Source organism: Nerophis ophidion, linkage group LG16, assembly GCF_033978795.1.
Source record: "Nerophis ophidion isolate RoL-2023_Sa linkage group LG16, RoL_Noph_v1.0, whole genome shotgun sequence".
Classification (NCBI taxonomy): Eukaryota; Metazoa; Chordata; class Actinopteri; order Syngnathiformes; family Syngnathidae; genus Nerophis; species Nerophis ophidion.
The window spans coordinates 35211182-35228433 of NC_084626.1; the positions used below are offsets into that span (position 1 = coordinate 35211182).

General features: G+C 41.7%; 2 protein-coding genes across 3 annotated transcripts; one reads left to right on the forward strand and one right to left on the reverse strand.

The window, feature by feature from the left end:
- Positions 1 to 1717: 1717 nt before the first annotated feature.
- Positions 1718 to 5043, forward strand: sdc4 (syndecan 4). 2 transcript variants are annotated; one of them, XM_061874992.1, is made up of 5 exons: positions 1718 to 2077; positions 3419 to 3611; positions 3683 to 3726; positions 3803 to 3998; positions 4088 to 5043. In XM_061874992.1, exons 1-5 carry the CDS (start codon positions 2021 to 2023, stop codon positions 4237 to 4239), a joined length of 642 nt encoding a protein of 213 aa, XP_061730976.1. In that variant the 5' UTR covers positions 1718 to 2020; the 3' UTR covers positions 4240 to 5043. The 2 variants fall into 2 exon arrangements, with proteins under 2 accessions (XP_061730976.1, XP_061730977.1); XM_061874993.1 differs by having other exon boundaries at positions 1720 to 2077; positions 3422 to 3611.
- A 560-nt stretch (positions 5044 to 5603) lies between these two features.
- On the reverse strand, positions 5604 to 14714 carry oser1 (oxidative stress responsive serine-rich 1). The gene is made up of 4 exons (XM_061874991.1): positions 14395 to 14714; positions 13586 to 13695; positions 6514 to 6612; positions 5604 to 6436 (listed from the first exon to the last, which is right to left on the reverse strand). Exons 2-4 carry the CDS (start codon positions 13660 to 13662, stop codon positions 5671 to 5673), a joined length of 942 nt encoding a protein of 313 aa, XP_061730975.1. The 5' UTR covers positions 13663 to 13695; positions 14395 to 14714; the 3' UTR covers positions 5604 to 5670.
- Positions 14715 to 17252: the final 2538 nt, after the last annotated feature.

Sequence of the window (17252 nt, forward strand, 5' to 3'; positions counted from 1 at the left end):
GGAAGTTTAATCTCTTCATTGATAGACATATAACGAACAGTAAAGTGATGACATAGAAGTTGTTTCATTTCATTGACACGTAGCAAATGCTATTTTGGTACTCATATTATCATTATTTTCTTTTAAATATTTATTTGCGCACACAGCAAAAAAATAGTTAATCGACAATGCAAAACAAAAAACATGCGCAAGGGAGGTTAAGAAGGCCCTAAGGTGTTGTAAAGCTACCTACCCTAAGACGTCACAATTTTCACAGCACCAAGAATAGACAAGTCCAATACAATCATATACAGCAAACATCCTCATCATAATTCACTCCAGACAAACGTAGCCTTCAATTGTTTTTAAAAGTATAAAATATAGTCATAGATTGAAGAGCTTGTGGCAGTGTATTCCAAAGAAAGGGTCCTCTGTATTTAAGCATAGATTTCAAAAAGGTAGAAAAGTCACATATTTTGTAGAATAAGTATGTATTCAGAAGATTTTTTTTTAATATGCAGAACTATTGGTACGTCAGTAAACAAATGTACATACTTGTACATACAAATAGAGATACATTATATGTTCACATTAAATAGTGTCCAATTGTTGTATTTTTATGAATAGAGAAGCATTTAAAGACAATCTATAGGAAAAACGTAATATTCTCAATAATTTATTTTGAACTAATGAGATGTTGTAAAGGTATGAATCACAAGAAATACACACCCAAAAACTATTGCAATAAAGTGTCCATGTCGACCTACAAATTATGGACTTTTGAATATAATCAACTTTGTGAAGAGTTCATCAGCATTGTTCCTCCAAAAAACTTTTTTAAACTTTCCACACCATGAATGGTGGCGTTTCCACCATTTTTTTAAATGAACTATCAAGAACATTCCCAGGGTTTTACGGAAAGAGAAAGGTTTTTTTAAACCGGAAAATGACGTCACTTTGAGGAATTTCCACACCACGGGAAGTTAGCTGCTCTTCCACCAAAATAAAACATGATGTAACACGTTGCAAACAAAAACAATCTGACTCATTGTTTATTATAATGAAAATGTAACTGGTAAAGATTGAAACAGAAGATAAGGTTGAACTTTCCAATGTTCTAGGGCGTTGGGAGTAACAGCCACAAACTAACCAACGAGACAATGTTAGTTAGTGGAAGTTTATTTCAAACATGTTTACAGTTTCAACATGATTCATCATATTTTTCAAAAATGTGTGTCATTATTTCTTCATTTGGTTAGGTGAAGTTTATTTCGAAACATGTTTGCAATATTAACATGATAATAACATATTATACATTCCATCCATCCATTCTCTACTGCTTGTCCCTTTTGGAGTAGCGGGCGGTGCTGGAGCCTATATCAGCTACAATAGGGCAGAAGGCAGGGTACACCCTGGACAATTCGCCCCTCATCGCAGGGCCAACACATAGACAGACATTCACACTCACATTCACATGTCCGAAAAGGACAAAAAATAATCATACACCTTTTCGAATGAAAGCAACCGCTAACACGTGTGTTCACTCTCTTTTCTCAATTTGTCACACAATGTACATAAATGTATTTCTCTAAAGTTATTTGTTCTATTAAACGTGTGCTTTTATTTTGGAGCAGACGCCAATGTGGGCGGAGCCAACTAGTCAAATGTGACGGACTTACGGTAAATCATGGAAACTGGCGGTGACGTCACGAACTAGCAGACCCCTTATTGGTCGAGAGCTCTGCGGGCACAAGTTATAGCAGAGCGGTCGAAAAATTCCGTGAAAGTTGAGACTGCGCGGAGGACGAAAAACAACACGAAGACGAAGAAGAAGAGAGGAAAATAAAAGACAATAAACTTTGCCGTTGACCTCCAACGTGAACAGCTCGAGGACAAGTGAGACATTTACGTGACTCGAGTTTTTCCAGAACATTTCCCGACCTCGCCGCCTCGAGAAGGGACTCGTCTGCTAAACAAGTAGCAGCCGCGCAGTTATTTTTTATTATTTTGAAACTTTTTCTGGACGTCTGCATCTGCAAAAATGCTCCATTTTGGCCTGGTGCTTTTAGCTGCCTCCTCCTGTGTCTTCTCAGAGTCGGTAAGTTTGGTCAACGAACTCTCGCCGCGGCTGCCCAGCTAGCTTGCTAATTAAGTGAAGGGTAGCTCGAATGCTAATCGACTAATTGGCCTTAGTTTAAAAAAGAAGGAATGTGTTTAAGACCTGTGTGACGTAAGTTTGGTACAATAAATGTTTTAGCGGTGTGTGTGTGTGGCCGCTGCTATTATTCAGCGAGGGGCCAGATTGGGGGAGAGGCAAACTCACTTCTGCCCCACAAGTCACATCAGCGCCCTTTGATCTGTGTGTGTGTGTGTGTGTGTCTATCTACGCCCTGCAAGCCTCGTCACGTGATCAACATGTATTTATTGAACGGTCCGTGACGTCATTGCCCCAAGATGGAAATGAAAGTCACATTTTAAGAATCCCGCAAGTGTTGCATGCCGGAACACTTCAAAGATCAAAGGTCATTTGCATGCCACCCACACAAAAAAAAAAATCCCACCCCCTCCCCCTATTAGCACCGTTAGCAAACTTAGCAAGGACAGGAAGAGAAGGGATCTGGTAGTGTTCCGAACGTGCGTTATTATGCGCAACATTCCTTGAAGCCGTTGTCCCCACCTCTTCCCCTTTTTTTTTTTTTAATTTCCCTCTGGAATGTGACCTCTGGTGACCTTGAGGGATTTTGCACACTTGGAGGGATCTCAATGGAGTCTTTTCCCAAGGGGGCATCCTCTGTTGTCCCGGCAAGAACGCTCAAACACTTTGTTACCGTTTCACACTTTTTTTTGGAAGTGTTGTTGCTGCTTCTTCACGACTCTATAGACCAACATGTTTGCGTATAATCTCGTTGGAACATCGTCAAGGCGATGTTCTTTTAAAGTATCTTTCTTGCGGAATGGCGTCCCCGTGCAACTTCCTTGTATCATGTATCAGGATGTAGCTACTGATTGTGGTCGCCATGGATACATCTAAGACGTCACCGACACCCAGACTTTTGTTTGTCCATGTGCGTTCATGGTTGTTTACCAGTAAGTGTCATGTGACTTTGTGACGGAACAAAAAAACACATTTTGACGAGCCAGGAATCTATCGTATTTGGTTCTTATTTCCTGGCTCTGTCCCGTTCCAAGTTTTTTCCCATAATTTTACCCGTCATGAAAAATCCTCTTAGCACTGCTGGCAGTTTAAAGTAAAGTACCACTGATAGTCACACACACACACTAGGTTTGGTGAAATTATCATCTGCATTTGCCCTGAGAGGAGCAGTGAGCAGCAGCAGTGGCAGCGTTAAAGAGTCATTTTTGTGATTTTATGTACTCAAATAGAAATCTGAACTGTTATTGTGACAAATGTTATCACTCTTCTTGGCATATGTCCCAGCAGGTGAGGGAGACTGAAACCTGGATGCCCCTGAAGGCCACACACTTAGTCGCCATGGCAACGCGCCACCACGATTCGCCAGGATTGTCAGGAGACGGCCAGAACGGCTCTGACTTTGGCTTCGAGGACGAGGAGGACGACGAAGACTACTACGACAATTACGAAGACGAGATGTCGGGGTCTGGTGACGGAGGTGCGTGTTCCCGCGGCAAAGCCACATTAACGCAAACTACTTCAAACTGACGCTTTTGTTTTTTTATACAGAGACTACTCAATCGACCGGACGCGACGTGGCGACGCCCACTGAGGTGAGAGGATGTCCATGGCAGACACGGTTTGTCCTCCTGTTGACTTGGATAGACTGTTAATATTGTTCTTTCTCAGCCTGATGCTGACAACAAGATTCCAGAGGCAGAGCCGCCGACGCCGCCCGGCGCCAACGAGGTAGAGATAGTGCGGAACAGCAATGAAATTCCTCTGCTGAGGAACGGGCTAGACCCTGGCGCCGAGCTGCCGTCCAACGTGTTGATGTCCCACGCCACCAACGACAGCGGCTTCCCCAAAACCGGAGTCCTAGCAGGTCCGTGTCACTTGTTTTATATACACAGGAATGTTTTTTTGCTGCGTTTTCGGTCTTACTGACTTTTATTTTTCGTTGGTTGGTTGTAGCGCTCATCGCAGGCGGGGCCGTGTGCTTAACGCTCGCCATTTTGCTTGTCTTGCTGCTCGTCCACCGCATGAAGAAGAAGGACGAAGGAAGCTACGAGCTGGGAAAGAAGCCTATCTACAAGAAGGCTCCCACTGCAGAAATCTATGCTTAGGCTCCGCCCAATAGTCATCATCAGCAATGGGACTGACTCCTCCTCCTCCTGAGCCAACCAGGGGCCTTATTTGTCCTTATTTATTCACTACACAACCTAAGCTGTTAGCTATGGATGACGCTAATCTCCCTCAGAATATTCCAGTTAAAATTCCCGTGAGGGATTTGACCTTCATGATTTTAGAGCACACACACAAACTGATGTGAAAATCTAAAATGAATCCAACCAGTCTCAATCTTTGTTAGCAAGGCCATGATGCTACGAGTTAAGCTAACGTTAGGTTGGTGCTCCATGTTGTTTGTCAGGTGACGCCCAACAGCGCCTCCTACAGGCTGACCGTAGCCAATGGCATGGAAAGGCAGTTTTGGCTTAGTTTAGCAAAGAAGCTACTGAACAAGTTTTTCTTTGGAGCGTTTAACTTCCAACCCTTTTCCTATGAACACGCCTTGCTAGTTTGTGAATATTTGCGTACTTCCATATTTGTTCTAGCAGTGGGCGTTGTGGTACTTCTTTGTCAATAAGCTAGTTGTTTTTTTTGTTTTCAAACAAGGTACGTAAAAGTGTCTGCCAAAAATTTCAAGCCAAACAATTTTTGATACTAACTTGTTAGAATGTTTTTATATGCTAGTTTGACATTTCACACCATTCTATTTTTCTAGAAGCACATGATTATGTGACACACTTTGACTTCCCACTGGCAAACCGCGTTTGAGGCTTGCGGCGCGGTATGCTAGTCTGCTGCTGAAGGTCAAAGGTCACCAAACTGTCATTATTTTTGGAAATAAACATTTTTATGCACATCAACACGCTTTATCATTTGGATGCCAATCGCATGACCATACTAAGCTAACATCATCCCTGGTGATGAAATCCAACTTCCATGGTGGACTAACACAAATATGGTGGATGTCTCGCTCTCAAAGCCTATCAAGTTTAATACCTCGTAAAGTACGCCTCTGACCACCTCCCTCGGGTTGAAGGTCAGGTGACAAGGCTTCAGTGTATCAACATTCACACTAATGAGCTAGCATTGTACGCTAATGAGCTAGTGCGGAGGAGTCTCTTGTCTTCATGCAACTCACATTCCTCAACAGTGGGCACACATTCTTCCGCCCGGCAACAAGGAGCTCTTTGTAGTGAACATCTGCGCTTTCATTGGACCTTTGATGGCCAGGGAAGTGTTCACATCCCTACTCCCTCAGGGAGCGTCTTCTCTTGGACTATTGCATCCATCAAGACTACAAGGAGAAACATGGCGGATGATTACCCACGAGTAAGGGATCTGTGCTGACGGGAAGAAAAGGACTGAAGCCTAGTGGGCATTTTTTCAACATGTTTCCCATGAACATAAATCAGGCAAGAAGTTAGACATTTGATTTTATTGGAAACAAAAAAACAGATGTCTGGTCATGTGACTTGTGCACAGTGCTCTCAGGTGTACATCATCTCGGCCATGTGTGACATCTTTTTGGGGATGTACAGGTAAAACTCCATGTAACCCGACAAGTCTTCGATAGTGACGTCGTCCACGAAGGCGCGCGCCTGCTCCGAGCAAGAGCGAGGTGATGACAGTGAGGGTGGAGCAGCCGGGGTGTTACAGTCAGTTCTGGGGGGCGCTTGTTGGTGCTCGCATTCAGACATGACGTCACGCAGTCCCGAGAAGGAATACGCCTTCATGCCATTCCAGCCTTCAGCTTTAGACCGGCACTCGCACTCGACCGCCGCCTCGCTCGCTTTCTGGTGTTCTGTGATGGCATCAGTCAGAGTACACGTGCAAGGGGAACGTGCACCATCGCACAGTTTGGATAAAGCCTTGAAGTCAGTCGACTCAACAGCGGCTTCCTGTACACTTCCGGAACATTCCTCGTCCCTTTTGGGAGGCGTGGTCGGCAAAACACTGGCTGAGAAGTCTGCTGGCAAGGAGGGTGACGACACGGCACCTACAATGGGCGTGACATAACCCGCGGTCGAGCCGAAAACAGCCGAAGAGGCGGGGTCTTTGCCGGCGGCAACGGCGCTTCCTCTGTCAGGACAAGACTCGGTAGGCACTGCCAGGCGCTGTTGCTTCAGACAGCCACCAGGAGGCACCAGAGTGGAGGCGCTGCAGTAGGTGAACCTGGCCGCATGCAGGATGGGCGATTTGGACCTGCGCCGGCGTTGCGTTCGACTGGCCGCTCTGGATGTCTTTCTCACGCAGCTGAAGAGAGAAGGACTAGCTTGAGCGTCAAAGGCGCACGCTTCCTTGTTTAACACGCCATCTTTATCTCTACTCACCCATGCCAGTTGTCCTTTGAAGCGCCCAGTTTGGACTTGTCCGCACAAACCCGGGCCGCTGCTCGGGGAGATTCGGGAACGTTCGCCGCGCCGAGCGCACTATAGAGACGGCAACCGGACAAAGGACACCGTCACACTCATAAAAGATATCCAGCTCCATGCTGACCTTGGTTTTTTTTTTTTTACTTTTTTGTAAGACCAACATTTTAATCACGTTTTTAATATAATTTTTTTCAAATTTTCACAAATAACCAGAACCTTTGTAGAACCTTTACTTGTTTGAACAGGTCGATATGAGCTACAAATGGCCACTGGCCCACACACTTCGGATATTGTGCCCTATAACAATTGATTTTTGAAAGATGCCTAAGATATCAATCTTAGCATTGTTTGTCTAAGACTCAGGGGTCTGCAAGCAGCTAGTTTATGCACCGCCATGAGTCTTTCAAAGTTCTGCATCAGCCATTCAATTCTAGGGCCAATGATTTTTGGTGAGAAACCCTGAGACTTAACTTGCCATGATTTAGCTTAGTAGATTTTTTCTGTTTCTAATAAACAATGGTAACTCGAGAGAGAGATGAAGTGTTATCAGAACTGGTGCTGTGTTACAATACTTTGAGTGTAAACAAAGAAGGCATTTCTGCACAAGTGGGCAGTATGCCTCATGATCAACTCGCATAAACACAAGAGAAGTATTAAAGCCAACTAATAAATGTTGTTACATAATGCCAGCGTTACTAACCACCAAACAACTTTTAACTACAACAAGGGAATAATCAACAATTCAAGGAAGTGATAATCATGTTATCCTGTATAGCCTGTTTGTGGACAAGGAGCGAAACAGCCACGAAAGCACATTAAATCCCCTGTATTAACTATAAATAATGTATTTTTCTAAGTAGTTTGCCCAACACTGGTGAGAACACAACAGACAATCAAAACAAAAATCCAGCTAAGTTGGATTTTGACGGCAACCGGTGTAGGTTTTCACCTAGGGAAACTATAGGGGGAAAACTAGAAAAGAAACCACTAACAAAAAAGAACAAGACAGGAACGCAACTTGACAATATGTTAAAGGAAAATGTAAATGTAGCATTAAATTCAATAATACTGAAGTGAATGTAGCAGTAGCATCATAATTAGAAAATGGTCATGTTTACAATTGAAACATCTTCATTATCTCTGACTGAGCAATTTGTTTATTATGGGTCTTGTCCCTTGCACACTGCAAGATAGTTCACCGTGTTATTTTATTTATTTCTTTTACTGTGGGAACAAATGTGCAATATTTCCTTTCATCTGCTTTGTTATTTTGGATTATATGAAAAAAATTTAAAAAAAAATTTTTGTTGCCATATTGCTGAGCCCTAATCGAGGCTCACACTGCCGAGCTCTGAGATCCATAAACACGTCCCGGGTCTTCCAGGAACTTTGGTTTCAGGGAGGGACAAGGAAGCAGATTTCAACAACGAAGTTAAGTTCTGCAGAAAAATGATATATGCATTATTATTATTATTATTATATGGATCTGTAGGTGTTTTTTGTCTTTTGCGTTCATTTTTCACTGTGTTTGTTGTATATTTGTTGCAATTAGCTTTATTGTAAAAGATCGGTCTCGAGACAGTCGTCTAGGAAGTAAAGACGAGAGACGTTCACATGTTCCTAATATTCCAGTGTTTTATTGTTCGTAGTTAATATTACAAATCCCACATTATTTATTTTCATGGTCATTCTCTTATTCACTGAAAAGGCTGTAAAATTCAATTCAGTTTTTGTGGTGGTCTGTCGTATTTTCATCATTTAATTAATTACATTGCGAGTGTTTGTATCGTGTGTTGAGCTTTTTAAAAGTGTTCCTTAAAAAACAAAGATCACATACAGCAGAATACTTGACACGTTTGACATCTAAAATATTGTGTCAAAAACAGACAGAGACAAACTCAGTGTCATGTTAAAAATCTAAAATAAAACAATAAGACCGGTGAATATTATCGCACAATTATCAGTCAGTCGCTACTCTGTTACACAGAAATATCCTGCTGTTATCATGTATACAGTATGTGAATGAATGAATGAATGAATGATATTTACTGTCATTGTGCATGTACAGGTTCAAAGGAATTTAGATAGCTTCCCTGAGGTGCTTTGCATTTGTTTTTTTTTTAAAAGAGAAGAAACCACTCAATATACAGAGACAACACAATATACACCTAATGCAATATACAGTATGGCCTAAGACCACTCTAAGAGCCAATGTAAAAAACAAGACAATAAAAAGTATAAAGTGACTAGTAAACTGACTAGAGAGGAGTAGTGCTGATTCCCAGTGTGCTGAGGGGGTGGGAGTCAGTATTTCCTACTTCTTATGCTGTGCAGGCTTTTTATTGTGGATTAAATATGTGAATACATATGGTAAATATTGTCCAGTTGGCATGTAACCAGTGATTGCACATTCCCAAGTCGTAATTGACCGGTGGCTTCCTCATGTTGCACATGAAGGAGTTTTTATTTTTATTTATTTATTTTTTTTCAATTCCAGCTGCGTTTAGTGCAGTTATGGCCCGGGGGTAGAAACTGTTCTTGAGTCTATTCCTGCGGGTTCGCATGGTTCTTAAACGTCAGCCGGAAGGCAGTCGTTCGAAGTGGCTGTTACCGGGGTGGGATGGGTCTATATTGTTTGTTTTACATAGATGCACTTTTACTAATCAATGTGGACACCGAGTCAAAATAATTGCCCATGCCTGATTTAGAAGGAGCAGCAACTTCAGTCTCAGTTTAGTCTCACTGTCTGCTTCAGTCTACCAGTAATCCTGCCCTTAATACGTACTTGCAGGCACTCACAGAATGTCTTTGTGACTGAACTATTGTATTGTTCCCGACGGGGAGAATACACAAACTTACTAATTGAATCAGAAAAAAAGCCATATATATTTTCTAATTTGACTTTTTGTCTATGAGTTTGTGCTGACTCAACTCCTCTGATATGACAGACATGTTTTGTTCACATTTTTTTTGAGTTTGTGGATAAAAAACATTTTGTTCCTTAGTGCACCTTAGTATTGTCAATTAAATATAAGCTACAGTATTTTATGTTTTTTTCTTTAAACTCTACAATGTGGGTCACTTTTTGCCTTTTTCCGCATCCACTGGTGAGAAGCACTGATGTATACAAGTCATCAAAGAATACAAGTAATGTATCGTTTAAAAGTGTTTTTTAGTAATTATTAACTTGAAATAAAATCTTGCAGCATTCAGTACGCCGCTGATACTTTGTTTACTGCAGAATGCAGTCTATGATGACAAGCACAATAACAAAAGTTGCTCTCTTTACCCCTGAAAAAGAAGCAAAACCTTGGCTAAAACTGGGGTACGGATCATAGCGTGGATTACCTGTACTGTTGCATTTCTATCAGAAATATGAACGAAACGACAATTGGCAGCTGTTAGTAATATTACCATATATTACCGAGCAAAAACATGGTGGAAATGTCTGTTACAAAATACTGCAGTAGTAAACAGAATGTATGCAACGGTATTCTGTACAATCCGACTTTAAAAGGGGTCATATTATGATTTATTTTTCTACATATGAAACACCATCTTGTAATCTACATAACATCTTCTTCAGGGAAAAATGTGCATAGAGTTTGTTTTACGGACCTATTTTCAGGCCAGTCTCCCTTTCAAAACAGCTTGTTATGAGAAGCTGAACTGTAAGATGCAAGAACTCATACTTGGAGTCGTATCTTAGCCATTTTGTCATCTAAAACAGTGGTCCCCAACCACCGGGCTGCAGAAGAATTTTTTATTAACTTCAAATTTTTTTCCCCACATTTTTTTTTTAATAAATCAACATAAAAAACACAAAATACACTTACAAATAGTGTACCAACCCAAAATGCCTCCCTTTTTCATCACAAAAACCTCCCTTTTTCATCACAAAGACAACATTTAAAAAAAATTAATATTTGTGTTTTTTTTTTACATTCAAGTTGAAAAATATATGTAGCCTATAATATAAAGGTTCATGCTCATACTAACAATTTAACATTTTTTTCAGTTATATTACATACGTTGGTGACTGCATGACATACCATACATTAACGTGGACCCCGACTTAAACAAGTTGAAAAACTTATTCGGGTGTTACCATTTAGTAGTCAATTGTACGGAGTATGTACTGAACTGTGCAATCTACTAATAAACGTTTCAATCATTCAATCAATCAATCAATCAATACTTGATCAACAGCCATACAGGTCACACTGACGGTGGCCGTAGAAACAACTTTAACACTGTTACAAATATGCGCCACACTGTGAACCCACATCAAACAATGACAAACATATTTCAAAAGAATATCTTCACCGTAACAAAACAGAACAAATATCCAGAATCCCATTGAGCCCTAAATTTTCCAAGTTACAATATACACCCCCGCTACCACCAAACCCCACCCACTTCAACCGACGCACGGAGGGGGGCGGGGATGTGTGTGTGGGGAAGGGGGGTGGTGTAGCCCGGAATAGTTAGGGCTGCATGGGATTCTGGGTATTGGTTCTGTTGTGTTTATGTTGTGTTACAGTGCGGCTGTTCACCCAAAATGTGTTTGGCATTCTTGTGTGATGTGGGTTCAGTGTGGCGCATATTTGTAACAGTCTTACATTTGTTTGTACAGCCACCCTCAGTGTGACTTGTTGATCAAGTATGTCTTGCAGTTGTATTGTATGTCTGCTGAAGCCTTATACAACATTTGCTAAGTCGGCACGCTGTTAGTATGGTGAATGAGCGAACGCGACGAAAGGTTGTCGAAGACGATAAAGGCAGTGCTGTCACGGCAAGCCCATAATATACCTGTCCGGGCAAACATCGGGACAATCCTTCGGGAGGGTCACTGAAAATTTCTCTGTAAAATCGGGAGGATTGGCAAGTATGTTGCAAGGGCGGGATAGCCATTCAAAGTAGGTGAATCCACTTTGCACCAAGTTTCTGCATCCAGTGGCCCCCAGGTAAATTGAGTTTGAGACCCCTGATCTTAACAATTCAGAAAAAAAATCTGTAAGATAATGGTATTTTTCTGTGGAACTGCCAGCATTGTCACTTCAGTAAAAGCGGTTGATCGTAATACTTTGGAAAAACTCTGTAGAATAAAGGTATTTTTCAGCAGAACTGTTTGCATCGTCACTTTATTAAAGGTGGTTGATCTTAATAATTTAGTAATAAGCTGTAAAATTACAATATTTTTCCGCAAAACGTTTCATGAAAATTTCTGTAAATATGTTTGGAAAGGCAAAGCTCTCAATTTACCGGTCTATCTACGTTCCCATCCTCACCTATGTTAATGAGCTTTGGGTCATGACCGAAAGGACAAGATCACCGGTACAAGCAGCTGAAATGAGTTTCCTCCGCCAGGTGGCGGGGCTCTCCCTTAGAGATAGGGTGAGAAGCTCTGTCATCCGGGAGGAGCTCAGAGTAAAGCCGCTGCTCCTCCACATCGAGAGGAGCCAGATGAGGTGGTTAGGGCATCTGGTCAGGATGCCACCCGAACGCCTCCCTAGGGAGATGTTTCGGGCACGTCCGACCGTTAGGAGGCCACGGGGAAGACCCAGGACACGTTGGGAAGACTATGTCTACCGGTTGGCCTGGGAACCCCTTTGGTATCCTCCGGGAGGAGCTGGACGAAGTGGCTGGGTGGAGGGAAGTCTGGGTTTCCCTGCTTAGGCTGCTGCCCCCGCAACCCGACCTCGGATAAGGGGAAGAAGATGGATGGATGGATAATGTTTTTGATAATTATTTGGTTTACAATGTTTTACTTAAATTTTATGGTTTTCGTTTGGCAGCCGTAGCTGCCAGTAAATGACCGTTTTTTTTACAGAATTTTTTTTACAGTGAATATTTTGACAAATGACCCACTATTACAAGCTACGTAGACCACGGAAGTGTTCTAAAAGTAGAAAAAATTCATAACATGACCCCTTAAAGGCCTACTGAAATCCACTACTACCCACCACGCAGTCTGATAGTTTATATATCAATGATGAAATATTAACATTGCAACACATGCCAAAAAGGCCTTTTTAGTTTACTAAATTGCAATTTTAAATTTCCCGGGAGTTTCTTCTTGAAAACGTCGCGTAATGATGACGTAGACGCGTGACGTCACGGACTGTTAGGAAATATGAGCGCTGCACACACACACACAGCTAAAAGTAGTCTGCTTTAACGGCATAATTACACAGTATTTTGGAGATCTGTGTTGCTGAATCTTTTGCAAATTGTTCAATTAATATTGGAGAAGTCAAAGTAGAAAGATGGAGTTGGGAAGCTTTAGCCTTTAGCCACACGTTGATTCCTTGTTTAAAATTCCCGGAGATGAAACTTTACTATGGATCAGAGCGCGGTCAAGCGAACATGGATCCCGACCGAATGTCAACCAGCAGGTTTCGGGGAGAAAATTGTGGTAAAAAGTCACTTCTTCCCGGAGATCAACTGAGCTTGTTCCGTCCATAACGCTGCCGTCGACTCCCCTGAGACATTAGCGTCAAGACACCCGTGGACACACACCTCCGACTATCAGGTACTGTTAAACTCACTAAAGCACTAGCAACACTATTGAAAGATAAGGGATTTCCCAGAATTAACCTAGCAAATGTGTCTGAAAACATCGGAATCCGTCCCAATGCAATCGCGTTTTTTTTTCTATTCCGTCGCGCTCATATCCTCAAACACGAATCTTTCATCCTCTCTCCAATTAACTTGGGAAATTGTTGTTTTCTCGGTCCGAATAGCTGTTTTTGTTGGAGGCTCCCATTAAAAACAATGTGAATATGTGAGGAGCCATCAACATGTGACGTAATCGTCTGCGACTTCCGGTAAAGAACTGACAGAGCTTTTCTGTCAGCAACCAAAAGTTGCAAACTTTATCGTGGATGTTCTCTACTACATCCTTTCAGCAAAAATATGGAAATATCGCAAAATGATCAAGTATGACACATAGAATGGACCTGCTATCCCCGTTCAGAAAAGAAAATCTCATTTCAGTAGGCCTTTAAGTGATGAGTTAAGCGCTTACCTCTCAGCGTCCACTCGTAGCTTCTTGAACGCCGTCTGCAACGTTTCCTCCTCGCGATCCGTCCCGCCTGCCGCCATGGTGGGCGGAGTCAACTCTGACCAGCCACCCAGCTGAACCAATAAACAGAATGTAAGGTCACACATGTGATACTGCGAGTCAAACTTAAAGGCACACTTGAATGTTGATTATTATAATGTTGTCTTCCATACTACTGGGAACGAGAATGTATTCCACTCTGAAGTATTGGGACTTTGTTTGTTGTTGAAAGTTGTGGCTGACCACCTCAAGAAGCCTGTTGTTAAACATTAGAAATATCCATCTCAGGGTCGCGGGACTGCTGGAGCCTATCCCAGCTGCACTCCGACAGGGTACGTTCAAATAAATGTATTGAAAATGTGTGAGTATGCGTCAGTATACACCAAACAACTGTATAAATACAAAATATGTAACGTGTAAGCAAACATTTCTGAACACGAAATTATTGTTTGACATGCGTCAGATTTGTGTGACGTCAGTCGGCAAAGCGCTCCCACTTGCTGCACTTTTCAATGGTGTATGAAAACCTGACGTCAAATGTCTTTGCCCGTGACTTGACGTGGGACCCAGAAAACAAAATATTTGTAAAAATTCATAATGAAGACAAAAGTGTCAGGCGCAACTGTGTGTGTGTCATACTCATAAGGCGGCAAGACATTTTGACAAACATGTTTCATAAGCACTCCCACCATCTTGGCTAATGTTAGCTGGCTAGCGAGTAGCCTTTCGAGTCGCAACGGGGAACTTTAAAACACAGGAGAACAAAAACTTACCGTTCACAAAGTCCAGAACACACTGACGAAATAAACCCCACGCATAGAGGCGGCCTTGCCCGCCCCAGCAACTATCTCACAATGCTAACTGACGATGCTAGCGTCTCAACGCTAACTGACGAGACTCGGCTCGGGGCAGCTGGAAAACACGACGAGCTTCGTGACTCCTAGTCCCGCTGGGGTCTCAAGTGAGCAATGTGGGAACTGAGCACTGACTCAGAGAAGAAGCTAGTCAGCTTCTAGATCTTTCCTTGTTTACAACTACAGGAGACGCAGTGACTCTGCACACCATCGCTGACGTCACCAGAAAAACAAGGAAGGAGGAGGAGGGGGGGGGGGGGGTACTGACGTCACCACCACCCACAAGCTATCACATTTCAGTAGCTCAATGGAACAGGTTCTAGTTTTATTGTCCAAAATGTTTTATTTTTTATCTTACACCTCTATTTACATGTGTGTATATATGTATGTATGTGTATGTATACATATATATATATATATCTCAGCTACAATCGGGCGGTAGGCAGTGTACACCCTGGACAAGTCGCCACCTCATCGCAGGGCCAACACAGATAGACAGACAACATTCACACCCACATTCACACACTAGGGCCAATTTAGTGTTGCCAGCACCCCCCGTGACCCCAAAAAAGGGAATAAGCGGTAGAAAATGGATGGATATATGTATATATATATGTGCGCCTATCTCAGTTACAATCGGACGGAAGGCGGGGTACACCCAGGACAAGTCGTCACTTCATCGCAGGGCCAACACAGATGGGCCAACACAGATGGATAGACAACATTCACATTCACATTCTATGGCCAATTTAGTGTTGCCAATCAACCTATCCCCAGGTGCATATATATATATATATATATATATATATATATATATATATATATATATATATATATATATATATATATATATATATATATATATATATACATACATATATATATATATATATATATATAATATATATATATATATTTGAACACGCTGCTATTTTGCAAGTTCTCCCACTTAGAAATAATGGAGGGGTCTGAAATTTTCACGGTAGGTGCATGTCCCCTGTATGAGAGATAACCTAAAAAGAAAAATCCAGAAATCACAATACATGATTTTTAAACAATTTATTTGTGTGACACAGGTAAAAATTAGTATTTGAACACATGTCTATCAGCTAGAATTCTGACCCTCAAAGACCTGTTAGTCCGCCTTTAAAAGTCCTCCTTCACTCCACTGTATTATCCTGAATCAGATGTACCTGTTTGAGGTCGTTGGCTGCATAAGTCTTTATGCAGCTAACAACTTGTCCACCCCATACAATCAGTAAGACCCAAACATTCAGCATGGCTAAGAGCAAAGAGCTGTCCAAAGACACCAGAGACAAAATTGTACAATTCCACAAGGATGGAAAGGGTTCCGGAGAAATTGCCAAGCAGCTTGGTGAAAAAAGGTCCACTGTTGGAGCAATCATTAGAAAATGGAAGAAGTTTAACATGATGGTCAATCTCAATCGGAGTGGAGCCCCATGCAAGATATCACCTCGTGGGGTCTCAATGATGCTAAGAAAAGATGAGGAATCAGCCCAGGACTACACGGCAGGACTTGGCCAATGACCTGAAAGGAGCTGGGACCACTGTTTCCATGGTCACTGTTGGTAATACACTAAGATGTCATGGTTTGAAATCATGCATGGCACGGAAGGGTCCCCTGCTTAAACCAGCACATGTTAAGGTCCGTTTTAAGTTTGCCAATGACCATTTGGATGATCCAGAGGAGTCAGACTCATGGGAGAAAGTTTTGTGGACAGATGAGACCAAAATTGACCTTTTTGGTCATAATTCCACAATGCGTGTTTGGAGGAAGAAGAATGGTGCGTACCATCCCAAGAACACCATCCCTATTGTGAAGCATGGGGGTGGTAGCATCATGCTTTGGGGGTGTTTTTCTGCTCATGGGACAGGACAACTTTATTGTATTAAGGAGAGGATGACTGCAGCCATGTATTGTGAGATTTTGGCCAAAAACCTCCTTCCCTCAGTCAGATCATTGAAGATGAGTCGTGGCTGGATCTTCCAACATGACAATGACCCAAAGCACGCAGCCAAAAAAACCAAAAAGTGTCTTCATAAGAACCATATCAAGGTTCTGGAGTGGACTAGCCATTCTCCAGACCTAAATCCAATTGAAAATCTTTGGAGGGAGCTGAAAGTCTGTGTTACTCAGCAACAGCCCAGAAACCTGACTTATCTAGAGAAGATATGTGTGGAAGAGTGGGCAAAAATCCCTCCTGCAGTCTGTGCAAACCCGGTGAAGAACTATAGGAAACGTTTGACATCTGTAATTGCAAACAAAGGCTACTCTACCAAATATTAATGTTGGTGTTAAAATACTTATTTTCAGCTGTATCGCACGAATAAGTTGTTAAAAAAAATCATAGATTGTGATTTCTGGATTTTTCTTTTCAGGTTATCTCTCATACAGTGGACATGCACCTACAGTGAAAATTTCAGACCCCTCCATGATTTCTAAGTGGGAGAACTTGCAAAATAGCAGAGTGTTCAAATACTTATTTTATTAATTGTATATATATATATATATATATATATATATATATATATATATATATATATATATATATATATATATATATATATATATAAAGATATATATATATCTATATATTTCAGTTTATCGCAGCACCAAGTAAACAATCTGAAAATTCCCGTCATATCAATTCCTAGATATAGTCGTAATTATTTTAAGTGCACTACACGTACTAAACGCAACATTATTAATATTTCTACCACGGATAATTTGATCAAGAACTCCTTAAAAAAGCCCA

Bases quoted from the DNA above. Each gene is read 5' to 3' on its own strand.
- sdc4 (XM_061874992.1), top strand. From the start codon at position 2,021: ATGCTCCATTTTGGCCTGGTGCTTTTAGCTGCCTCCTCCTGTGTCTTC. The intron at 2,078-3,418 runs GTAAGTTTGGTC...CATATGTCCCAG, and splicing joins CCTGTGTCTTCTCAGAGTCG to CAGGTGAGGGAGACTGAAAC. The intron at 3,727-3,802 runs GTGAGAGGATGT...GTTCTTTCTCAG, and splicing joins ACGTGGCGACGCCCACTGAG to CCTGATGCTGACAACAAGAT.
- oser1 (XM_061874991.1), bottom strand. From the start codon at position 13,662: ATGGCGGCAGGCGGGACGGATCGCGAGGAGGAAACGTTGCAGACGGCG. The intron at 6,613-13,585 runs GTAAGCGCTTAA...CCGTCTCTATAG, and splicing joins CTACGAGTGGACGCTGAGAG to TGCGCTCGGCGCGGCGAACG. The intron at 6,437-6,513 runs GTGAGTAGAGAT...TTCTCTCTTCAG, and splicing joins TCAAAGGACAACTGGCATGG to CTGCGTGAGAAAGACATCCA.